We start from the raw sequence: 26,936 nt of genomic DNA on the forward strand, positions 1-26,936 counted from the left end.
ATTCCGTTCCTAGGGTGCAGGTGCCTGTCCTTATTTAATGCTCCAGTTCCAGATTCCATTCCTAGGGTGCAGGTGCCTGTCCTTATTTAATGCTCCAGTTCCAGATTCCGTTCCTAGGGTGCAGGTGCCTGTCCTTATTTAATGCTCCAGTTCCAGATTCCATTCCTAGGGTGCAGGTGCCTGTCCTTATTTAATGCTCCAGTTCCAGATTCCGTTCCTAGGGTGCAGGTGCCTGTCCTTATTTAATGCTCCAGTTCCAGATTCCATTCCTAGGGTGCAGGTGCCTGTCCTTATTTAATGCTCCAGTTCCAGATTCCATTCCTAGGGTGCAGGTGCCTGTCCTTATTTAATGCTCCAGTTCCAGATTCCATTCCTAGGGTGCAGGTGCCTGTCCTTATTTAATGCTCCAGTTCCAGATTCCATTCCTAGGGTGCAGGTGCCTGTCCTTATTTAATGCTCCAGTTCCAGATTCCGTTCCTAGGGTGCAGGTGCCTGTCCTTATTTAATGCTCCAGTTCCAGATTTCATTCCTAGGGTGCAGGTGCCTGTCCTTATTTAATGCTCCAGTTCCAGATTCCGTTCCTAGGGTGCAGGTGCCTGTCCTTATTTAATGCTCCAGTTCCAGATTCCATTCCTAGGGTGCAGGTGCCTGTCCTTATTTAATGCTCCAGTTCCAGATTCCATTCCTAGGGTGCAGGTGCCTGTCCTTATTTAATGCTCCAGTTCCAGATTCCATTCCTAGGGTGCAGGTGCCTGTCCTTATTTAATGCTCCAGTTCCAGATTCCGTTCCTAGGGTGCAGGTGCCTGTCCTTATTTAATGCTCCAGTTCCAGATTCCATTCCTAGGGTGCAGGTGCCTGTCCTTATTTAATGCTCCAGTTCCAGATTCCGTTCCTAGGGTGCAGGTGCCTGTCCTTATTTAATGCTCCAGTTCCAGATTCCATTCCTAGGGTGCAGGTGCCTGTCCTTATTTAATGCTCCAGTTCCAGATTCCGTTCCTAGGGTGCAGGTGCCTGTCCTTATTTAATGCTCCAGTTCCAGATTCCGTTCCTAGGGTGCAGGTGCCTGTCCTTATTTAATGCTCCAGTTCCAGATTTTATTCCTATGGTGCAGGTGCCTGTCCTTATTTAATGCTCCAGTTCCAGATTCCATTCCTAGGGTGCAGATGCCTGTCCTTATTTAATGCTCCAGTTCCAGATTCCGTTCTTAGGGTGCAGGTGCCTGTCCTTATTTAATGGTCCAGTTCCAGATTCCGTTCCTAGGGTGCAGGTGCCTGTCCTTATTGAATGGTCCAGTTCCAGATTCCGTTCCTAGGGTGCAGGTGCCTGTCCTTATTTAATGCTCCAGTTCCAAACTCCATTCCTAGGGTGCAGGTGCTGTCCTTATTTAATGCTCCAGTTCCAGTTTCCATTCCTAGGGTGCAGGTGCCTGTCCTTATTTAATGTTCCAGTTCCAGATTCCCTTCCTAGGGTGCAGGTGCCTGTCCTTATTTAATGCTCCAGTTCCAGATTCCATTCCTAGGGTGCAGGTGCCTGTCCTTATTTAATGCTCCAGTTCCAGATTCCGTTCCTAGGGTGCAGGTGCCTGTCCTTATTTAATGCTCCAGTTCCAGATTCCATTCCTAGGGTGCAGGTGCCTGTCCTTATTTAATGCTCCAGTTCCAGTTTCTGTTCCTAGGGTGCAGGAGCCTGTCCTTATTTAATGCTCCAGTTCCAGATTCCGTTCCTAGGGTGCAGGTGCCTGTCCTTATTTAATGTTCCAGTTCCAAATTCCATTCCTAGGGTGCAGGTGCCTTTCCTTATTTAATACTCCAGTTCCAGATTCAGTTCCTAGGGTGCAGGTGCCTGTCCTTATTTAATGCTCCAGTTCCAGATTCCATTCCTAGGGTGCAGGTGCCTGTCCTTATTTAATGCTCCAGTTCCAGATGTCATTCCTAGGGTGCAGGTGCCTGTCCTTATTTAATGCTCCAGTTCCAGATTCCGTTCCTATGGTGCAGGTGCCTGTCCTTATTTAATGCTCCAGTTCCAGATTCCGTTCCTAGGGTGCAGGTGCCTGTCCTTATTTAATGCTCCAGTTCCAGATTCTGTTCCTAGGGTGCAGGTGCCTGTCCTTATTTAATGCTCCAGTTCCAGATTCTGTTCCTAGGGTGCAGGTGCCTGTCCTTATTTAATGCTCCAGTTCCAGATTCCATTCCTAGGGTGCAGGTGCCTGTCCTTATTTAATGCTCCAGTTCCAGATTAAGTTCCTAGGGTACAGGTGCCTGTCCTTATTTAATGCTCCAGTTCCAGATGTCATTCCTAGGGTGCAGGTGCCTGTCCTTATTTAATGCTCCAGTTCCAGATTCCATTCCTAGGGTGCAGGTGCCTGTCCTTATTTAATGCTCCAGTTCCAGATTCCATTCCTAGGGTGCAGGTGCCTGTCCTTATTTAATTTTCCAGTTCCAGATTCCGTTCCTAGTGTGAAGGCGCCTGTCCTTACTGAATGCTCCAGTTCCAGATTCCGTTCCTAGGGTGCAGGTGCCTGTCCTTATTTAATGCTCCAGTTCCAGATTCCATTCCTAGGGTGCAGGTGCCTGTCCTTATTTAATGCTCCAGTTCCAGATTCCGTTCCTAGGGTGCAGGTGCCTGTCCTTATTTAATGCTCCAGTTCCAGATTCCGTTCCTAGGGTGCAGGTGCCTGTCCTTATTTAATGCTCCAGTTCCAGATTCCGTTCCTAGGGTGCAGGTGCCTGTCCTTATTTAATGCTCCAGTTCCAGATTCCATTCCTAGGGTGCAGGTGCCTGTCCTTATTTAATGGTCCAGTTCCAGATTCCATTCCTAGGGTGCAGGTGCCTGTCCTTATTTAATGCTCCAGTTCCAGATTCCATTCCTAGGGTGCAGGTGCCTGTCCTTATTTAATGCTCCAGTTCCAGATTCCGTTCCTAGGGTGCAGGTGCCTGTCCTTATTTAATGCTCCAGTTCCAGATTCCATTCCTAGGGTGCAGGTGTCTTTCCTTATTTAATGCTCCAATTCCAGATTCTGTTTGTAGGGTGCAGGTGCCTGTCCTTATTTAATGCTCCAGTTCCAGATTCTGTTCCTAGGGTGCAGGTGCCTGTCCTTATTTAATGCTCTATTTGCAGATTTCATTCCTAGGGTGCAGGTGCCTGTCCTTATTTAATGCTCCAGTTCCAGATTCCATTGCTAGGGTGAAGGTGCCTGTCCTTATTTAATGGTCCAGTTCCAGATTCCATTCCTAGGGTGCAGGTACCTGTCCTTATTTAATGGTCCAGTTCCAGATTCCGTTCCTAGGGTGCAGGTGCCTTTTTTATCTAATGCTCCAGTTCCAGATTCTGTTTCTAGGGTGCAGGTGCCTGTCCTAATTTAATGCTCCAGTTCCAGATTCCATTCCTAGGGTGCAGGTGCCTGTCTTTATTTAATGCTCCAGTTCCAGATTCCATTCCTAGGGTGCAGATGCCTGTCCTTATTTAATGCTCCAGTTCCAGATTCTGTTCCTAGGGTGCAGGTGCCTGTCCTTATTTAATGGTCCAGTTCCAGATTCCGTTCCTAGGGTGCAGGTGCCTGTCCTTATTTAATGCTCCAGTTCCAGATTCCGTTCCTAGGGTGCAGGTGCCTGTCCTTATTTAATGCTCCAGTTCCAGATTCCGTTCCTAGGGTGCAGGTGCCTGTCCTTATTTAATGCTCCAGTTCCAGATTTCATTCCTATGGTGCAGGTGCCTGTCCTTATTTAATGCTCCAGTTCCAGATTCCATTCCTAGGGTGCAGATGCCTGTCCTTATTTAATGCTCCAGTTCCAGATTCCGTTCTTAGGGTGCAGTTGCCTGTCCTTATTTAATGGTCCAGTTCCAGATTCCGTTCCTAGGGTGCAGGTGCCTGTCCTTATTGAATGGTCCAGTTCCAGATTCCGTTCCTAGGGTGCAGGTGCCTGTCCTTATTTAATGCTCCAGTTCCAGATTCCATTCCTAGGGTGCAGGTGCCTGTCCTTATTTAATGCTCCAGTTCCAGATTCTGTTCCTAGGGTGCAGGTGCCTGTCCTTATTTAATGTTCCAGTTCCAGATTCCGTTCCTAGGGTGCAGGTGCCTGTCCTTATTTAATGCTCCAGTTCCAGATTCTGTTCCTAGGGTGCAGGTGCCTGTCCTTATTTAATGCTCCAGTTCCAGATTCCATTCCTAGGGTGCAGGTGCCTGTCCTTATTTAATGCTCCATTTCCAGATTCCATTCCTAGGGTGCAGGTGCCTGTCCTGATTTAATGCTTCAGTTCCAGATTCTGTTCCTAGGGTGCAGGAGCCTGTCCTTATTTAATGCTACAGTTCCAGATTCCGTTCCTAGGGTGCAGGTGCCTGCTTATTTAATTTTCCACTTCCAAATTCGGTTCCTAGGGTGCAGGTGCATTTCCTTATTTAATACTCCAGTTCCAGATTCAGTTCCTAGGGTGCAGGTGCCTGTCCTTATTTAATGCTCCAGTTCCAGATTCCATTCCTAGGGTGCAGGTGCCTGTCCTTATTTAATGCTCCAGTTCCAGATGTCATTCCTAGGGTGCAGGTGCCTGTCCTTATTTAATGCTCCAGTTCCAGATTCCGTTCCTATGGTGCAGGTGCCTGTCCTTATTTAATGCTCCAGTTCCAGATTTTGTTCCTAGGGTGCAGGTGCCTGTCCTTATTTAATGCTCCAGTTCCAGATTCCGTTCCTAGGGTGCAGGTGCCTGTCCTTATTTAATGCTCCAGTTCCAGATTCTGTTCCTAGAGTGCAGGTGCCTGTCCTTATTTAATGTTCCAGTTCCAAATTCCGTTCCTAGGGTGCAGGTGCCTTTCCTTATTTAATACTCCTGTTCCAGATTCATTTCTTAGGGTGCAGGTGCCTGTCCTTATTTAATGCTCCAGTTCCAGATTCTATTCCTAGGGTGCAGGTGCCTGTCCTTATTTAATGCTCCAGTTCCAGATGTCATTCCTAGGGTGCAGGTGCCTGTCCTTATTTAATGCTCCAGTTCCAGATTCCGTTCCTATGGTGCAGGTGCCTGTCCTTATTTAATGCTCCAGTTCCAGATTCCGTTCCTAGGGTGCAGGTGCCTGTCCTTATTTAATGCTCCAGTTCCAGATTCCGTTCCTAGGGTGCAGGTGCCTGTCCTTATTTAATGCTCCAGTTCCAGATTCCGTTCCTAGGGTGCAGGTGCCTGTCCTTATTTAATGCTCCAGTTCCAGATTCCATTCCTAGGGTGCAGGTGCCTGTCCTTATTTAATGCTCCAGTTCCAGATTCTGTTCCTAGGGTGCAAGTGCCTGTCCTTATTTAATTCTCCCGTTCCAGATTCTGTTCCTAGGGTGCAGGTGCCTGTCCTTATTTAATGCTCCAGTTCCAAATTCCATTCCTAGGGTGCAGGTGCCTGTCCTTATTTAATGCTCCAGTTCCAGATTCAGTTCCTAGGGTACAGGTGCCTGTCCTTATTTAATGCTCCAGTTCCAGATTTCATTCCTATGGTGCAGGTGCCTGTCCTTATTTAATGCTCCAGTTCCAGATTCCATTCCTAGGGTGCAGATGCCTGTCCTTATTTAATGCTCCAGTTCCAGATTCCGTTCTTAGGGTGCAGGTGCCTGTCCTTATTTAATGGTCCAGTTCCAGATTCCGTTCCTAGGGTGCAGGTGCCTGTCCTTATTTAATGCTCCAGTTCCAGATTCCGTTCCTAGGGTGCAGGTGCCTGTCCTTATTTAATGCTCCATTTCCAATTTCTGTTCCTAGGGTGCAGGTGCCTGTCCTTATTTAATGCTCCAGTTCCGGATGCTGTTCCTAGGGTGCAGGTGCTTGTCCTTATTTAATGCTCCAGTTCCAGATTCCGTTCCTAGGGTGCAGGTGCCTGTCCTTATTTAATGCTCCAGTTCCAGATTCCGTTCCTAGGGTGCAGGTGCCTGTCCTTATTTAATGCTCCAGTTCCAGATTCCATTCCTAGGGTGCACATGCCTGTCCTTATTTAATGGTCCAGTTCCAGATTCCGTTCCTAGGGTGCAGGTGCCTGTCCTTATTTAATGCTCCAGTTCCAGATTCCGTTCCTAGGGTGCAGGTGCCTGTCCTTATTTAATGCTCCAGTTCCAGATTCCGTTCCTAGGGTGCAGGTGCCTGTCCTTATTTAATGCTCCAGTTCCAGATTCCATTCCTAGAGTGCAGGTGCCTGTCCTTATTTAATGCTCCAATTCCAGATTCTTTTCCTAGGGTGCAGGTGCCTGTCCTTATTTAATACTCCAGTTCCAAATTCCGTTCCTAGGATGCAGGTGCCTGTCCTTATTTAATGCTCCAGTTCCATATTTCATTCCTAGGGTGCAGGTGCCTGTCCTTATTTAATGCTCCAGTTCCAGATTCCATTCCTAGGGTGAAGGTGCCTGTCCTTATTTAATGGTCCAGTTCCAGATTCAATTCCTAGGGTGCAGGTACCTGTCCTTATTTAATGGTCCAGTTCCAGATTCCGTTCCTAGGGTGCAGGTGCCTTTCCTTATTTAATGCTCCAGTTCCGGATTCCATTCCTAGGGTGCAGATGCCTGTCCTCATTTAATGCTCCAGTTCCAGATTCCGTTCCTAGGGTGCCGGTGCCTGTCCTTATTTAATGGTCCAGTTCCAGATTCCATTCCTAGGGTGCAGATGCCTGTCCTTATTTAATGCTCCAGTTCCAGATTCCGTTCTTAGGGTGCAGGTGCCTGTCCTTATTTAATGGTCCAGTTCCAGATTCCATTCCTAGGGTGCAGGTGCCTGTCCTTATTTAATGCTCCAGTTCCAGATTCCGTTCCTAGGGTGCAGGTGCCTGTCCTTATTTAATGCTCCAGTTCCAGATTCCGTTCCTAGGGTGCAGGTGCCTGTCCTTATTTAATGCTCCAGTTCCAGATTTCATTCCTATGGTGCAGGTGCCTGTCCTTATTTAATGCTCCAGTTCCAGATTCCAATCCTAGGGTGCAGATGCTTCTCCTTAATTAATGCTCCCGTTCCAGATTCCATTCTTAGGGTGCAGTTGCCTGTCCTTATTTAATGTTCCAGTTCCAGATTCCGTTCCTAGGGTGCAGGTGCCTGTCCTTATTGAATGGTCCAGTTCCAGATTCCGTTCCTAGGGTGCAAGTGCCTGTCCTTATTTAATGCTCCAGTTCCAAATTCCATTCCTAGGGTGCAGGTGCCTGTCCTTATTTAATGCTCCAGTTCCAGATTCCGTTCCTAGGGTGCAGGTGCCTGTCCTTATTTAATGTTCCAGTTCCAGATTCCGCTCCTAGGGTGCAGGTGCCTGTCCTTATTTAATGCTCCAGTTCCAGATTCCGTTCCTAGGGTGAAGTTGCCTGTCCTTATTTAATGGTCCAGTTCCAGATTCTGTTTCTAGGGTGCAGGTGCCTGTCCTTATTGAATGCTCCAGTTCCAGATTCAGTTCCTAGGGTACAGGTGCCTGTCCTCATTTAATGCTCCAGTTCTAGATTTCTTTCCTATGGTGCAGGTGCCTGTCCTTATTTAATGCTCCAGTTCCAGATTCCGTTCCTAGGGTGCAGGTGCCTGTCCTTATTTAATGCTCCATTTCCAGATTCCGTTCCTAGGGTGCAGGTGCTTGTCCTTATTTAATGGTCCAGTTCCAGATTCCATTCCTAGGGTGCAAGTGCCTGTCCTTATTGAATGGTCCAGTTCCAGATTCCGTTCCTAGGGTGCAGGTGCCTGTCCTTATTTAATGCTCCAGTTCCAAATTCTGTTCCTAGGGTGCAGGTGCCTGTCCTTATTTAATGCTCCAGTTTCAGATTCTGTTCCTAGGGTGCAGGTGCCTGTCCTTATTTAATGCTCCAGTTCCAGATTCCTTTCCTAGGGTGCAGGTGCCTGTCCTTATTTAATGCTCCAGTTCCAGATTCCGTTCCTAGGGTGCAGGTGCCTGTCCTTATTTAATGCTCCAGTTCCAGATTCCATTCCTAGGGTGCAGGTGCCTGTCCTTATTTAATGCTCCAGTTCCAGATTCCATTCCTATGGTGCAGGAGCCTGTCCTTATTTAATGCTCCCGTTCCAGATTCAGTTCCTAGGGTGCAGGTGCCTGTCCTTATTTAATGCTCCAGTTCCAAATTCCATTCCTAGGGTGCAGGTGCCTTTCCTTAGTTAATACTCCAGTTCCAGATTCAGTTCCTAGGGTGCAGGTGCCTGTCCTTATTTTTATCCTTACAGAATGGGAAATCTCCTAGTGCACTGGATACATTTCTGCTAGTAGTATAAATACCACCTCAGGTCTCCACTGTAAAGATGCCGCTTTGTGGGACTAATCTGGTTCGCAAAGGATATGTATAATAATGAAATATTTTTCTTGGACTCTAGAGTTCAAGGGTTATCTGTTTTTGTTCTAATCCATGGTTTATCATAGTAATTTGATACTTTGTATCCTCTTTGATTAGGTAGTGCAATGATTATTTGTTAATTGTTTACTGGTATGTGCTACAATGTGCTTATAGTAAACCAAATAACAAATGATCTTTGTTCTGTATTGAATGGCCTGTTTACAAAACTTACAAAATGTAGTAATGGAAAGTAATAACATTTTCTTGTAAATGTATGTAATCTGTACTACTGCTTAACAGCAGCAAATTAAAACTCAGCACAACCTGCAAGAGGAATAAGGTGGTTTATAGCTACTATGTATAGAAGAGAAAGCATAAAGGAAGACATTGTGTGGCATCCTGACCAAACTTGTTTGTTCTCACTATTATTATTTAAAAACTGATTGCTATCACTTTGTCAAATGTTCCAGATGGTTAGCTGATGGTGAACCAGAATCTAATAAATGTAGTTATAAAATCTAAATTATGGAAGTGAGCTAAAGTCCAATATTGTGCCAGCATAACAAGTAACTCCCACAAATCAACAACAGTCACTCCTGACCGTCATATAGCTAAATACTTTAAAAATGAATAGTACATATGATGGTGGTACTTTACTGATGTCAATTACTGATGGATTTACTGCACATCAGCAAACCAAATAGCATCAGAAATACTTGCTTTAGGGATCTAAACCTCTTCTGCATCAACAACAGAATGGTTAGGAGGGACAGATATATTTTGCAGAGGATAACACTGCTATGGAACAGACACTCCAGCCTCCTAAATCAAAGTTCATCCTTGTTCATTTTCAAGTGCAACTTAGATTTGTGGATGGGAAACAGAAAATTTACTCCAGGACTGCCCCCTGTACTACTAATGGACAGAGGCAGCTTCTAATTGCTTTACCTCATGCATGCATCCCCTCAAATTATTTGTGGTATGATCCCATTTTTCTCAATGGGGTAATATATAATTACTGACCATGAGATGGGTAAGGCCAGTCTATAACCAAATGGGACAGGTTATTTTGAGCACAAAAAGGGAAACTGGCCAGGCTTAAAATGGTCAGCAAGGGCAGCTAGCCTAGTACTTACCTATGAATCTAGGAACATGACTGAAATTACTCAGTGTATGTGATTCATCACCTGTACTAGGCAAAGGTTATTTACAAACTAGACCCTAAGAGAAAAGCTCACAAAACAATAACAATAGAGGTATCACACTAGAATAGATGAATGAATGCAGAGATTGAAATTAAGAAGTAATATATACACTGATTGTTACAGAATATTAACAAAAATAATATTTATAGGCTGTAAGGCAACTTTTACAGTTACTACCTAGAAATAAACTATAGTTACCATCACATCACACAGTAGTTATAAAAATACAGAAAAGAAAAGTCATTTAGCAGTGGAACTAAGTTTGTATGCTGGTAATAATGAAATTTAGGTAACTGTACATGCCAGGTAGCTGATCTGCGCTAGAAGATACATCCGAACTCCAGCTTTTAAGTGTTTGTAACAAGCACAACATCAGAGCTTAGGAGGGAGCTTTTCTCTGTATTCAGAGTGTATTGTTGCTAATAGTTGCATCAAATATATATGGGTGGCTGTGGTGGTGCAATGGTTAGTGTTGCCACCTCACAGCAAGAGGTTCTCCGGTTCGATCCTTGGCTGGGGTGCCTTTTGTGCAGAGTCTGCATGTCCTCCCTGTGGTCATGTGGGTTTCCTTCAGGTGCTCCAGTTTTCTCCCAAAGACATGCTGTAGGTGGATTGGACACTAAATTGGCCCTAGGCATGAATGCATGCATGTGTGTGCCTTCTGTGGAAGGTTGGGTGTCAGGCTAGCAACTTGACACCGTAAAACTCCACTGTCAGTCATGAGCAGACAGGTGATCTGCTGTGGCAACCCCTAACTGGGAAAAGATGAAAGAAGAAGAAGTTATGTCAAATATATAAACATGTTCACCTCTAAGCTTATTGTTAAAGGTTCTGTAAGTGACTATTTATATTTCCAGTAGTCAATCTGCACAATGTTAACAAATACGATTCAGATGAAAACTGTCTCTTGTATACAAAGTGCATCTCAATTGCAATGCAATGATTGCGTCTATGTGCACACGTGCACACGCACATGTGTTTGTGTATGTATGCGCCCACAAATGTGTGTGTTTGTGTAATTTGTGTGTGTGTGTGTGTGTGTGTGTGTGTGTGTGTGTGTGTGTGTATGTATGTATGGAGAAACACCTGCTGAGACACATGTTATGTTGTTGTATACCATAACAGATTAATAAATAGTAGATGTGCAGGGTTTAATAACAACTTCCATTATCAATTGGTAGAACGGCAGGGACTACAGTGATTCATCTAAGTCATGGTACTCACCAGTGGAGTACAACAGCCTTTCAGTTTTAGTAAATTATGCATAGAAACTTCTGGTACCTCAATATGCCCTGGGTATTCCTGTACTTAGATTGACAGGCTCGAGTGTTATGGGAGCTTTGTCATTCACCATAGGCAAGTATTAGGCTAGCTGCCCTTGAAGGCCATTTTTAACCAAGCCAATTTCCCTAGGTAAGGCTCAAACTCTGCACCTCTTGTCTGTGAGGTAAACACCATAACCATTATGCCAAACCCTAACCTACTGACATGACAGTGCTGCACAACCCACTGATGTAAGGCAGGTATGTATAGTGCAGTCTGCCTTACCATGGAGCTGTGTGTAGCTCCTTGGTAAGTCATACAGTACTGTAGTTAACAGTGTTACACTACTGGTCTATGGTCCATTGTCATGCCTCTCTATGACTCATAAAGCAATCACAGCCATTAGGCAAGGGAGCAGACCAGACATCATAGTCATATTATGATAATGATGGGATCTGATGTGAACTCTGATCCATGGCAACTCACAATCAAGGTGGGGGCAAAGTGACAAGAAGTAATGTGTGTTCACCATAGGGAACTCCATTGGTGATAGAGATTTTCTTGCTGAGCAGTATGCTACCAAGACTGGGAAGATTACTGGATTCAGGACCACCGCGCCCTTGGTTGGTAAGAAGTCATCTATCTTAGGTTACCCTGACAAATAGCACCCAATACTCCAGTGTTGTTGTCTGTCTGAACTGTATAAAATCATAACCCTGTTTAAGTGTAACCTTGATGAATGTTTATGAAATTTACTCCAGTCATGGACCCTGTGCCTCTGACAGATAGAGACAGACAGTAATGCCCAAAAAAAACTGTCTCCCCCACATAACCTCTAGAAACTTCCTAACATATCCCTTCCTAATAAATGCCCATGCTACATAGGGACACAACTGGGTTGTGTTGCATGGCTAAGTTTACAATCGCCTTGGTGTCATTAACCTAGCATATAACAATGAACCTATGAACCTAATCAGGAGGGCAGTGCTTTGCATACATACTCCATACAAGGAGTACTATGCTAATATAACACAGAAAGAATGTATAAGTGGTCTTTCCGCACTGTGTATTGATCTTTCTGATTGGTATAGACTTGCTGCATGGATTTAACACATACTGGCCTGGATCTACTGCATACCATTGGTTATAAATACTGCCATAGGTTCATAGCTTCATAGGTTGGTACTATGCTATACAAGCCTAGGGCCTATACAAGCCTAGCCAAACAATTCCCTGGATATTTCTTCCCACAATATTTACTTCCCTGGACCCCTGTCTAGCAGGGCAACTGATGTGATCCCCGGGGAGAATTTCCTATCTCCCATCCAATCGTCAAGGTTTCTTTTGAAGAGGGCCAAGGAGGCACTCTGCTTGACAAGTATGGGCAGTCTATTCCAGAGTATGGGGAGTCTCTGGGTCGGGACCCTATCCCTCCAGCATGTTTTGTTCATTGTGATGACAACATTTAGATCCCTGGAGCGTGTTGCTCTGAGGGATTGGGATTTCTTTAAGTGGAGCATGTCCAACAGCTCAGGGTTTGACATGGCCTTGTATGTTAAGCAGAGATTGCCTCTGAGTAGATGATATGCCACAGAGTATAGCTGGAGTTTTTTTAGATGATCAGCATAGGGCATCTGCTTTAGGCCTGTGATTCTTTTAGTGAGGTATTTCTGAGGCCTTTCCAGCTGTTGCAGATGTCTTGTGAGGTACATACCAAATGGAGCGTTATACCCTATAATGCGTCTAATAAAGGATGAGTACAGTGGGACAATGACCTCTGTTTTTCTGGATGAAAAACCCTTAGTGATGAGGTGTGCCACATAGAAGGATTTCCTGACTGTTGTGGCAATGTGGTTATCCAAGCTGTCCATTATTTCCAACCCTAATTATGTACCATGACTGACAAGATATAAGATGGTTGTAAGAATAAGTAGGCAGATACAGATCACCTGTTTTAATCAAGTAGATTTTAATGTAGAACAGCAAACATGAGGCTTAGTCACTGTGATTTTGAACATATCTTGTTAAATAGTTTTATGAAAAGGGGAAAAATTGGAAAATGGCAACTTCATTTTGAGGAAGAAATTGAGTTCTCTAGTGCTAATATTCCCACTATATTACAGCTAAATTACAAAGAAATCATATTTATTTGTATTTGGTATAAAACAGCTATGATGTATGCAAATTTTATTCACACTGTGGAAAAGTTGATGATGGATATAGGGGAAGGTATAAATGTGCTGACATGCAGCAGTGCATTTTATGTGCCCAACACAAACTCCCCGGCACTGTAATATAAAAATAGAAAGCATCCTCCCAGGAAAAAAACAGGATTGGCCATTCACAGTCACCCAGTTAACTAACCAATGAAGCATCCATTAACCGTGTCATGTTTGCAGCCAAAATACTTGAAAGCAACTTGTCCAATGGACACAAATATTTTTACAGTTGTATCAACGACTTGCATACCTTTTCATTTTTATCACGTGCTAGACTTCTAGAAGACATTACATCTAAGAGAAAATCCTACAGTTTGATGTTCACTGTTATGAAATCTATGCATTTATAAGTATTATGCTTAAATTTATTCAACTACCTTTCAAAATATACATGGTGACATCATCTTTCTCTCTTTTCATTTATATTTAAGAGACCAAACATTGTTACTTAACAAGGAAAGACAGACGTACCTGAATGCCCTTTAATGATGACGCACCCATATAAAGAAACACACCATACAGTACTGGCATAGGAATAAACTGAAAAGTGAATGAAAAAAGTTGTTAAATATTATGCTGCAAAACAGTATTTGGGTGCAGTTTGAACATGCTGGATAAACAGTTCAGCATGATAATAAGAATATAACATTCCTGCAATAATCAGTGACATTTGTAACAAATTATACTTAAACTCTGAAAATGCTGATATATTAGAATTGCCCACCATTTTTCTGATGTACAGACTTGATTTGGCAATATTACACACAGAGATTTAAGCTTTGGTGCATTTTTATTTTTGCATTTATTGCATGTGCATAAAAAACACTAATACATACAGAAATAGTAATTCAGTTGATAATAGTACAGGGAATGTAATTATAGGTTCATATATTAGTACTAAGCTAACTGCCCTTCTGAGCCATTTTAAGCCTAGCCAATTATCCCTTGTGAGATTCAAACCCTGCACCTTGTGTTTGTAAGGCAAACACCTTAACTATTAGGCCACCCTCCCAACCCATTTAAAAATTACATTACAGCCAATAAATGAATAAGCCTTACAACATTAATAAACTAAATTATGCAAACTTAGTCAAACAAAGACCTTTGGTGTCTGCTTTACTGCCAGATAAGTAGATACCAAAGAGGAATGGTCCTAGACCCAATCCCTGGGGGACACCTCTGGTAATCCCTATTTCAGTTGTGAGTGTGCCTGAGGCACTAACAGACTGGGTCCTATCAATGAGCTTGTTATTCAATGAGTAATACAGGAGCTTACATTTCATTGGATTAGCTTAGCAATGATGCCTGAGTCTGGAATCAAAGGCTTTGGCCAAGTCCAGGTATGTCATGTGATTTGACTTACCCAAGTCTAATGCTTTAGTGACGTGTTCAAAACTGATAGTTTAATAAATATGTTTCTTGTATAAAAAACGGAAGGAATTGAATAATTTATGTAATGTTGCTTAGGCTATATGATACATAGCAATATATGTGTAGTAAAATGTCTGTTATGTTAATTATAGTTTTATTACTTTTATATAAATGTAAGTTTGCCTATGTCACAAATGATAATTCAGTAAAGGTGTTTGGAAAAAAAATGTCTATCTGATCTAAGAGGTAGGAGCTGCTTTAACAAACCAAGTTTGGCTAGGATTCAGGGTTTGAAGACTACCCATGTCCTTGTTTATGAGGTTCATAATGACGTGCTCCACTTCCTTACAGAGAAGGCAGTGAGGCTGATTGGTCTGCAGTTACCCAGGTCAATTGAGTGGCCCTCTTTCTTGAGTGGGACTGCTGGTTTGCACACTCTGGATGGGGAGGAAGGACAACTCTACCTCACCGCATGGGTGATACCTAGTGAGATCATTAGGTGTCCACACAGTGGAGCTTAATTTTCTTGAGCCTGTGCAATGGCATGCTTCCCCTTGGAGGGCAGTTACAGCAAATCTCAGAAGAACCACAGCACAGGAAGGGTTGTTCTGTTGGCCAGACAAAGCTGGTGCACCACCTACCACCTGATTCTCACTGTGAGCAGATGCTCCTAGGCAGGAATGAATGGGGTATAAGGTTCACACCTGGTCAGGGGTCCCCATCTCCCACAGCAGTAGAGTAGGTGAGCAGGAACAAATTGGATGAAGAGCTCTTATCTGCCTGGGAGTCCCCAGCCCCTATGATCATAGAATGACTGGTCTGATTGGATGCAGGTAGAGGAATTATTAGGATCAATCCTGTGCAAATACCCCAAAAATATATTTGCCATACAGTGAGACCTCTGCCTTCTTAGCATATGCAATAATGTAGTCCATGTTCAGACTTCTCTGAAGTGCAAGATACGCTGCTTCTTTAAAAACAGAGAATGACTACAACAGGCATCAATATTAACTGATAAAAATTATCAAAGACTGTTCCAAAACAGATTTATAGGGGAGAAAGTATGGAGGCTCTGAAAAAAATGTAAAATAATGCAAACACACTGAGCCTTACACTGTACAAGTTATGAAGACTGACAGAAAAGCATCTTGTAATTTTTATTTTAATAAAACACATCTATAATCTAAAGTAAACCTTGGTCCAGATGAATTTCTCCTTAAGGATCAATGGTATATGAACCCAGATGAGGTAGTACATTCCCCTTGATTATATTTCAGTTTGAATGTCTAGGTTAGTGTATGTTTACTACAGACATCATGAAGTGAATGGAAATGCATTTCTTGTTAATACCAGTGCAAGATCAACTGTCACAGCAGTAACACATGCTATGGTGTGAAAAATTCTCTTCCAGTTCAGTGCAATACATGGGATGACATTTCTTTCTGAGCTAAGCCTTTTGTGCCTGTTGCTAACTATGTACTTCACTGTGATTTGTTCTCTGAATATCAAGAGCTCACTGGTTGATATTTCAGTCAATTGTTCAGCTAATGAAAAACTTTGTCTTGAGGTAACACCAATCACGGTGCTTTATTTTGCAGACATCCAATCCAATATCACTGAAACTGAATGACCATGGTTGCTAATAACCACAAACTGGTCACTGTTATCCACTCATCCTGTCATATTAAAGTACTCCATAAAGGGCTGGAATATGCATATATCTGGTGTACTGAAAACAGTCTGAAGCTAAATGCAAAACAAGTGCATCACAGCAGCAATTCAGCAAAAAAGCTATTCTTACCTCATATGATAGAAGGGATACTCGATTTTAAACAGATTATAAGAGACCTGGGTATGTCTCATTTGATCATCACGTTTCCACCATAGACAGAAAATCCTTTCTATCTGGCCCAAGATCCAAAGATGTTGGCTTAGGGGATTAAGGAGCTCTTAATGAGCTTTTTCATGTGGTCCAATGGTGCAAGGTTTGATTCCATCATCCTCCACTGCCTACTTGTATGACTCTGAGCAAATCACTTAACCAGACACTGCTCCCAGGCTGAGGCTGAGAAAGGTCCATCGAGATCAATGCTCTACCCCAGAAAAAATATAATGTGATCCACCAAGGAAGCTTGTTTTTGCTAAATTTGAGGTGAATCTGGCCTCCCAGGCCAAGGACAACCACAAGGCATTCTTTAGCTATGTCCGCAGCCTCAAAGGCAATACACAATTGTGTGCAGAGCTCATTGTAAATGGAACCATCTATACTGAACCAGAAGATATACCATACCTACTGGCTGATAAATTCAGCTCCAGCTTTACTCATCTCTCCTCCTCAACCTTCCCTCAAGAAATACCATCTAATATAACTCCCCCCAGCTATCACTAGGGAACAGGTTCTTAATGCGCTCTCTAAGGCCAAGAACACTGCATCAATGGGCCCAGACAATATCCCAGGATGCCTTCTAAATAGCATGAAACATGATCTATCAGGGCCTCCGGAATTGCTATTTAACTATAGCCTCCAAACAGGCTTCATGTCACATGAATAGAGAACAACAACTGTCATCCCACTGCCTAAAGGTGAGCCATCTACTGACCCTGGAAACTAAAGACCGGGTCTATATTATAAAGTTGAACAACCAAAATGTCGACTTACCTTTCATCGACACGTGTCAAATCTGCACTTCATCGAACGGCCAACATCTGCCCTTTTTCCGACTGTAGTGCAATCTCAGAGTTAGTATATTTAGTTAGGGAGGGGGTGGTGGGTACAGCCCCCATGTTGGGAGGTGTGGGTGGTGAAGCCCCCCCCACTTAAAAGTGTGTCTTTTAATATGGTGTGCGCTGTTGGCCTACTGATTTCTTTCTGTTGGAAAGAAACTGGTGATTTGGAGTTTCGATGATGTGCAGCTTCGACATTTAGGTGTCGATAAAACGTAAGTCGACATTTTGGTTGTTCAGCTTTATAATATAGACTCTAAAGACCCTTAAGTCTCACTAGTCTTATATGTAAAACCATGGAAAGAATTATTATGTAAATGACCAATAGTGATATAGTAAACCTTCAGACACTGGACCCAACCCAGTTTGGTTTCTTCAAGAGAAGATCATGCCTACTTAACCTGGTGGACTTCTTTGAGAAGGTCACCAAAGCAATAGATGAGGTAAAATGGTTTACCCTGCCTACCTTGACCTGGTCAAGGCATTTGACACAATACTCCACTCAGGCATTGTTGAGAAACTTAGAAGGTTAGGGACAAACTCATATGTCACCCAGTGGATAGCCAACTGACTCACAGACAGGACGTAGGAAGTTAGAATTGGGGAGTCCACCTCTACAAAAATGCCAGTCACAAGTGGAGTCCCTCAGGGTTAGTCCTTGGACTACTCCTTTTTGGCATTTACTTCTCTGAAGTCAAGGCTAGTGTCAGTGATCTGCAGATGATTGCAAATTAGGAGCTGTCATTGAACCCTACACTGACACAAATGTTCTCCAGGAGTGGCTGACACAGACAAACAACTGGTGTCAGAGCCATAGACTAAAACAAAACACCAAGAAATGCATAATAGTATTCTTTGGGAAGTCATCCATCCCTGGTAACTATCATATTTGCAACACACCCCTTAGAGTTGACCCAGTAGTCAGGGACTTAGGGACACACACAGATAGTAATCTAGCCTTTGACCATCATGTGTCTACAGTAGTGAGGAAACCCTTCCATGTTGTGCAACCTATAAACAAAGGTAATACATCTAAGTCCAAGGAAATCATTGTTCCACTGTATTCGGCATTCATCAGACCTATCATTGATTACAACGCCCCCTTTGGTATGTACCTAACCAGGCATATCCAACAATTGGAATGTTCACAGAGGTTCCTCACTAAAAGGATACACGGCTTAAGTAAAATGTCCTAGGCAGACCACCTCAAGGCTCTATCCCTGTATTCTGTTTCCTACAAGCTTTTGAGGGGAGATCTAAGACTGACATATAGAGCAATGTTGAACCCAACTCTAATGGACCTCTTGCATATCCGCAAAACAAACAGCACCAGAATTACCCATTCTAAAGACTTAAACCTTAACTGTGATAAAAATTGGACCTGCAGGACAGACAGGTATGTATCCCAGAGACTGCTCCCCATCCATGTGAAGCAGAGTTCCTCCCTAAACCAATTCAAGTGTAACTTGAACACTTGGATGGGAACAGGAAATTCATGCCTGGTATGGCACTTATGTCTGGAATGGCCACAGGCAACCTGTATATGGTTCATTTTCCAGGTCCTGGCTTGTAAATGTTTAATCTTTCAAGGCCCTGCTTACACTTCTCAAAGGTATCAGAACTTGTCAGACATTTGGGATGCATGGCTAGGCTTAAAAAGGCCCTTGTGGTCATTAGCCTAGTAAACATCTATGAACCTATGTCATTTTACCACTGTGTTCTTCCTTTATCAGACCAGTCATTGAACACAGTGCCCCTTTTATTATGCACAAGTCCAATCATGTCACTCAACTGCAAATGCCTCATCAATTTTTAATGAAAAAAATAAAAGGCTTTAAATCCCTCAACTATCCCAACAGATTAGCATAAAGTACAGTTGTGTACCTACCATAAATGTAGATGTTCAAGTGTATTCACTGTTGCAGTCATTACAATTGGGTTATCCTGCTGGCAGGCTACCGCAGTCGGCCTGAGTTCCAAAGTCTAGGTCCGGCGTCGGTTACTGTCACCTCCTCCCTGACGTCAGTGCGCCAGGGGAATAAAAGATGCAGCCAACACCATTTTATTCAGTTTTTCTTGCCCCAGATGTCAGGTGCCCCTAAAATGGTAGGCTAAATTATGCCAATAAGCATGCATACACAAAAAACAACTTTTCCTTCATCTACAAGCAAATACACCCCATAGGTTGTATAGAATAGAGAAGTACAGATAAGTCCCAGCAAAGGAAAAGGGGGATGGTGGGAGGGTAACCTGGACTGCAACAGTGAATACACTCAAACATCTACATTTATGGTAGGTACACAACTGTACTATGTTCATCGTGTTTCACTGTTGCAGTCATTACAATTGGGTTGAATCCCAAAGCTAAGTTTGGGAGGCTGATGCTAAATAGGATTAGGAGAGGCTATGAGGCCCTGCAGAACTGCAGTGGCAAAGCCTGCCCTGGATTTAGAGTAGAGAGGTAAGTGATAGTGCTTTGTAAAAGTATGCACTGAACTCCAAGTTGCAGCCTCTAAGATGTCTTTGGTTGGTACTCCTCTGAGGAAGGCTGCTGAAGTGGCTGCTACTCTGGTTGAATGTGGCCTAATGCCCTTAGGCACTGATTTGCCATGCTGTGAATAGCAGAAACGAATGCAGTGGCCTATCCACTTTGAAATAGTCTGCTTTGTCTGTGTATGTCCAAGCAATGCAGGAGTCTCTCACCCTTATTCTGTGGGTTTGGATAAAAGGTAGGCAAATGAATGGTTTGGTTAAGAGCCACACTGGACATTACCTTAGGCATAAATGTAGGATTTGTCCTCAGAGAAACCCTGTCAGGATGGAAAATAATAAAAGGTTCCACAGCCATGAGTGCCTGTAACTCTAAGACTCGTCTAGTGGAGGTTATTGCTAGGAGCAGAGCTGTTTTTCAGGATAAGAATTTTATATCAGCTGCAGAGGCTGGCTCAAATGGAGGCAGTGTGAGTTTTTCCAAGACATAGTTGAGGTCCCATGCAGGTATTGGTGCTCTCCTTGGAGGTCTTATGTTTTTGGCCCCTCTGAGGTACTGCCTTAGTAATGGATGAGAAAAAACAGATGGGTCTGTATTGTAATGAGCTGAAATGGCAGAGGCATGAATTTTAATTGATGAAAAGGAAAGGCCTTTATCCAGCATCTCAGTTAAGTATTCCAAAATCTGAGGAATATTTGGAACAATCGTGTCAATACCTTGTGCCTGGTTCCAAGCACAGAATCTCTTCCATTTTTCTGCACAAGATTTTCTGCTGCTAGGCTCTTGGCCTCCAAAATAACATCCATCACCGCTTTAGAGAGAGGTGCATTTTGAATGGCTACATTATCCACCATGCTACCAGGTTTAAGGCCCTGAGTTGGCTGTGCAGTATCTCACTGTCTTGTTGGGTCAATAAGTGAGGAATTTGAGGTAATGTTCAAGCTGGGCATTGAGACAAGCTCTTTAGGATTGGGTACCAGTGCTGGCGGGGCCAGTCTGGGGCAATCAGTATCATTTTTGGCTTCTCTTGTCTGACCTTGAGGAGTACCTTTGGGAGGAGAGGCAGAGGAGGAAAGGCATACACTGTTAAGTTTTTTCCAGCTGAAAGATAGAGCATCCACTTTCCATGCTTGCTTGTGATAAGTCCTTGTGCAGAATCTCTGTAGTTGGCAGTTGTGAGGGGAGGCAAATAGGTCTATGTCCGGGCATCCCCAGTTCCTTGTTATCATGCTGAAGACTTGTGGATCCAATTTCCACTCGTGGGGATCCATTAGGTTTCTGCTTAGTTCGTCTGCCAGAGTATTTAATTTTCCTGGCAGGAATTGTGCTTGCAGATGTACTTGGTAAGTCAATGCTGTGTCCTACAAGTTCATGGCTAGTCTGCAGACGGGGTAGGAATGTGTGCCTCCCTGCTTGTTTATGTACCACATGACTGTAGTATTGTCCGTCTTTATCAGTAGTTGTCCTGGATGAAGTAGATCCTTGAAGGCTGTTAGGGCATTTTGAACAGCTAGCATCTCTTTTTGATTGATATGTAGATGCATTTGACTTGTGGACCATGTGCCCTGAATACATCTTCCTGCCATATGGGCCCCCCAGGCATAATCTGATGCATCTGTTGTCAATGTCTGCCTGGCTGTGGGTAAGGTGAATGGCTGTCCTGTGTTGTGGTGACAGGCCTTTGCCCACCATCGAAACTCCTGTTGCAGGCAGGGAATGAGGGTAATTATTGTTTCCAGGCTGTGGCAATGTTGAGTCCAAACACTTATTAGATACCATTGAAGTTTCCTCATATGCAGTCTTGCATATGGAATTAGCAGAATGCAGGATGCCATGAAGCCCAAAGCCTGCAGAATTTTTCTTGCAGATAACTGGGTCTTTGTTGCCAACATTTCAAAATAAGTAGTCAGTTGTCTGTGTTTGTCTGGCGTGAGATAATCCATCTGGGCAGATATATTTAAGCTTGCACCCAGGAATATTATCTCTTGAGAGGGTATGAGTTTTAATTTCTTTTCGTTTACTGTGTACCTTAGACCTGTTAGTAATCTTTTTATGAACGCCAGATGTTGTAGTAGAATGTCCTTGTTCTCTGCTTGAATAAGGCAGTCATCCAAGTAGGGATATATTTGTATTCCTCTTTGTCTGCAAAATGCAATTACTAGTGCCAGGCATTTTGTGAAGACCCTGGGCGCAGTAGATAAGCCAAAGGGCAGTGCAGAGAATTGGTAGTGCATTGAGCCAGCTATAAATCTGAGGTATCTACTGCACGGGTATCACTTCTGTGTCACTGTTAGACAGAGGCACAGTATACTAACCTCGAAAAAGGTCATAGCAAAATTCATTTAAAATGGGTGATGAAAGCCAAACACACTCTGGCTAGGCTTATAAATGCCCTAGGGCAGATAGCCTAGTATGAACCTATGAACCTATGAACCTATGATTGTCTGATTGGGACATGCAGGTATGCCTCTTTTAGATCTAAAGTCACAAGCCAAGCCTTCTTGCCCAGCATGGGCAGAAGCTGCTGCAGAGTTAACATTTTGAATTTTGAAATATCCAGAAATGTGTTTAGGACAGACAGGTCCATTATTGGTCTCCAGGCTTTGTCCTTTCTGGGCACCAAGAATAGCCTTGAGTAAAATCCTAGTCCCTGCTCTTGCTGTGGTACTTGCTGAATGGCCCTCATGTCCATGAGGGATGAAACTTGTTTTTGTGTCTCTGCCCATTGATTGCGTGGCAGGTCTGGCATACCGTTTGGCCTTGGCAGGGTGTGAAAGTGGAACCTGTAGCCTTGTGATACAATATTTAAGACCCATTTATCCTGGGTGATCATGTGCCAGTTTCGTGAAAAAAGTGCTAGTTTTCCCCCCAAAGGAGCTGCCCGAAGATAAGTGCTTGGTGCTGGCAGGGGAAAGTCATTGAGACTGTTTCCTGTATGGCTGTGATTTTTCCTCTCCACTTTTGGAGGTACAAGCACCCCATTGTTTAGGCCAGTATGAGCCTTGGGGCTGTGATCTACCTCTGGGGCGTTTGTATCTGCCTCTTTGTGGCCTGTCGGACACTGGAAAGGACCAATTCTTTGTAGGCTAGTTCCTGCTAAATTTGGGAAGTTGTACCTGCAAGAAATCCTTGACTGTTTTCTTCAACACCTCTTCTGCTTTAACACCAAACAAGGTATCATGCTGTAATGGAGCATCTAATAGTTTTGCTTTAACATGATCAGGCAGATTCTGTTATTTTAACCAAGCATGCCTCCTAATGACAGAACCCGTAACAGCGGCCCTGCAGGAGGCCTCTAGAGAATCAAAACCACATTGCAAAGTATGCTTTCCCACTTGTTCAGCTGCATGCAATAAATCCTGCATTTCTTTGTTTTCTGCACATTCTGAATTTGTCAACATTTTCTGTTCAAGCAGTGACATAATATATTGCTGATATTTAAGCATACAAAACTGACAATTTAAAGCTCTTACAGCCAAGGTAGCAGAAGTATAAATCTTTTTACCCCATCTGCCCAGGGCCCTTGAATCCCTATCAGAGGGATAGGTTTTTTTGCAGTGGAAGCCTTGACCCCCTTTGGGACCCTGAGAGATAGTTTCTGGGACAGCAGCAGGGTTTTTATAAAGAAATTTATGTGAATCAGGAACCCTGTAGTATCTGTCTGGCTTAACAGGAGCTGGTGGTAAAGAGTCAGGAGACAGACCGGACTCTGAAAATACATCATCTACAATGTCTAAAACAGGAGGGATAGCAAGGGGCCTGTGCTGAGGCAATAAAAGGAAGTCTCTAAGCCTTTTCTTGGATTCTGAGTAATCTTGGCTCTCCCAGTGGAAATGCTCCCTCATAGTATGCAGGGTCTCCCCAAAAGAATAATCCTCAGGAGAGGCTGAAGGGATAGATTCATCAGCATCTGAATCCTCATAGGGAGGAAGAGAATATTCCTGTTCAGAAGAGGAATCAGAGGAAATGGAAACCTGATCTGAAGATTCATATTCTATCTCTTGCCTAGGCCTCTTATCAGGAGGGGGATGGGAACCCCTGATCAAAGTAATTAGGTCTTCGGCCATTTTAAGCATCTGTTTTTTAGGCATGGAGGCCTGCCCAGGAGAATGCTGTACTTGTTTCTTTGTCTTTAGAGCTGCTTTGGTCTTTGCCTTTGAAGCTGAAGTTGGTTTCACGTATAACAGTGTAGGCCTGAAAACACTTTCAGAAGCCGATGCCTGCTCAGCGGCTCTGGACCCATCTGAGGAAATAGTTTCCGAAGTGTCCAATACCTTGAGTTTCCAGCAGCCTAGTCGGCTCCACATGGGAGTCAGAAGCGGCCTGTGGCTCTGAGGTAGCGGGCATCAGGAGGTGTGAAAGCGCCTCACTGAGAACCGGCGACAGGCCTAGCGGAAGCCTCGTCATCGGTTTTGGACCTCGGATGCCTGCTCTTTTCTTTGCACTTTTTATAAACTCCGGTAGTCTGCTGTTCCAACGGCATTATATAATTAAATCTTCTGCCAAAGTAATGAAATGCAAAATCGTACCAATGCTTAATAGTGCGTTGGTTAAATCTAGCACAAAACCGACAACTAGCAATGTCGTGGTCAGGGCCTAGGCAAGGAATACAGTAAGAATGAAATTCCTTATGAGGTATTTGCTTCCCACAAGAAATGCAATTATTAACTTTTTCTGACATTGGTCTGGAGCAAGAAAAAAGTTTCCCCAATGGGGTACTTAGCTTTAATGAAGACTTTGGATCTGAAATTCGAATTTGAAAATCTCAGGAGCCTATGTGCTGACAGTGTTACTCACTTGTATAAGCATGTTGTTGTGTGCTGCCAGTGTTACTCACTTGTGAAAGCATGTCGTTGTGTGCTGACAGTGTTACTCACTTGTATAAGCATGTTGTTGTGTGCTGACAGTGTTACTCAGTTTTATAAGCATGTGGTTGTGTGCTGACAGTGTTACTCACTTGTATAAGCATGTCGTTGTGTGCTGACAGTGTTACTCACTTGTATAAGCACGCCGTTGTGTGCTGACAGTGTTACTCACTTGTATAAGCATGTCATTGTTCAGTGACAGTGCATAAGTCTAAGACTGGAAGGGTTTGCATGACTTCATCAACTTTTGGGAAACTCGAAATTCATATGGTCGAGACCATATGATCAAGTTTTTGAAAACTCGAAATAGAAGAAAAAACAAATATACATTTTTGCAGGGGGGCTTGCACCCCCTATGTGGAAGTCTGCACCTCCACACCTCCGGTAATCATATATACTTACTGTGAGGTCAAAGTACAGTGGGGAAAAGGATAAATTTGTGACTGAGACTTTGTGTTCACTGTATGATACTCTCCTTAAACAAAATACACAACCTCTCAGAGAAATGCCTGTATAATCCACTAAGTTGCATGTGGGCTTTCTTTTTAGTAACTTTAACCTCTGTAAAATCTTAGAATGTATAAATATAACTACTGTTGTGTTTAAATGTAAATAGAAATGTAATGTTTAACTGGAACTTAGTATAATGTAATGTAAGCAAATGGAGCTCTTTTCCCTGGGCCTCAGATGAAAATTGATATTACTCAGTCGGAAATTCCCGGTAAACGAAGACAAATAAATAAGACAAATAAATAAATAATACATTCCCTGATCCCCACTGTATCACGATATATATATATATATATATATATATATATATATATATATATATATATATATATAAAACTGCTGCAAAACTGCTGCAAAATGTAGATTTTTTTTTCATGGGTTTTCAGAAACTCAATCATATGGTTTTGACCATATGAATTCCCAGTTTCTGAAAACTCTAAAGTCATAATTTTCTTGGGTGGCAAAAGCCAGGGTACCTTTCTGGCTCGGCTTGTATAGGCCCCAGGGCCGATAGCCTAGTACCTACCTATGAACCTATGAACAATAACTTATCAGCATAGTAACAAAAAAAAAAAACACAAACTATATACAATGTCCATAACAACTAAAAAAGCAATATACATAGGAGACACAATATTTCTCTAACAGATTAGACAATTTTGTCCAAGCAATTAAATAATAAGTTGTAATTACAAAGCAGAAATTCAGACCACTGCTCACAGACCAGGCTGTATAACAATAGACAATTCCTTTATTTTAGACTAAGCGCTTTCACCATTACGAATGGCATCTTCAGAGTGAAGTACAAACACATCACACCCCTTTTATACAAAACTTGATTGATTGATTGTATAATGAAGTAATTATTTAACAAATTGATGAATTAACGCTATTGCAAAAATACACTAAAAAACACCAAATAGTAAAAAATGAACAAAACACATCCCTGCCATTGAGTCCATAAAAACATCCATTCATATTAGTTGCTCGTAACTTATAAGCTTACCCCACAACTCTTGCAATTAAATAAAAAATTTAAGACCCATTTATCCTGGGTGATCATGTGCCAGTTTCGTGAAAAAGTGCTAGTTTTCCCCCCAAAGGAGCTGCCCGAAGATAAGTGCTTGGTGCTGGCAGGGGAAAGTCATTGAGACTGTTTCCTGTATGGCTGTGATTTTTCCCTAATTCCCTAATTCATTAGTGGTTCCTTTAAAAAGGAAAAGTACTTTTATTCCTCCTTATAATTCTAAATTTTCAATGTTTGAGAAACTGTTAGAGCTTGAATTCAGGAGGATTTGTTCGCAAAAATATACGTTGGAAGATAATTTGAGTAATGAGATGAGGTTGTCCTTAAGGGAATTGAGGGTTAGTGAGAACATTAGATGTATGAAGCCCGATAAAGGTGGCGGTATGGTGCTCATGGCTAAGATTGATTACATTGCATCAATGATGGGGCTTCTAGGGGACCAAGCCACCTACAATAGGGTATCTATCAACGAAGTGAATAGGGCCTATCAAAAAATTGACCTATTCTTATTGGATGCATTGTTCCAAGGTGCTATTAGTGAACTAGAATTTGATTTTTTAACAGTCAAGTACCTAGTTATACCGTGCATCTTTGGTATTCCAAAGGTGCACAAAGGTGTGGACAACCTGTGTTTTAGACCTATTGTTTCTGCAAGAGGTTCTAAGACTGTGCCCTTGGCCGCTTTTGTGGACAGTTTGTCGAAACCAGCTTTGAATGAGGTTTCTCATATTTTGAGAGATTCATGGCACTGTCTGGAGAGGTTAAGGGATGTGAAATTAAGTTCAGGTTCCTACAGTTTTTTGACAGTGGATGTGGTCAACCTGTTTTCTGTTATTCCGCACCTAGGAGGGTTGGAAATGTTTTATGACAGCCTCAGTGCCAGCAGTAAAATTGATAAGGCAAGGCTGAATTTACTTCAGGATGTTATGGAGATGGTGTTGGAGAATAATTTTATGAGGTTTGAGGGTGAAATGTTTAGGCAAACCTCTGGTGTAGCA

The 26,936-nt window shown here is 42.9% G+C and overlaps 1 protein-coding gene across 1 annotated transcript in view; it reads right to left on the minus strand.

The window, feature by feature from the left end:
* SLC4A10 (solute carrier family 4 member 10) overlaps positions 1 to 26,936 on the minus strand; it is a 3,247,445-nt gene that overhangs the window by 398,068 nt on the left and 2,822,441 nt on the right. Inside the window, exon 20 of the mRNA XM_044074780.1 lies at positions 13,422 to 13,490. Within this exon, the coding sequence (XP_043930715.1) occupies positions 13,422 to 13,490 (69 nt within the window). The remainder of the gene's footprint in view (positions 1 to 13,421; positions 13,491 to 26,936) is intronic.

The sequence above is a fragment of the Protopterus annectens genome, chromosome 6.part0 (assembly GCF_019279795.1).
Source record: "Protopterus annectens isolate FY-2018-M chromosome 6.part0, PAN1.0, whole genome shotgun sequence".
NCBI lineage: Eukaryota > Metazoa > Chordata > Ceratodontiformes > Protopteridae > Protopterus > Protopterus annectens.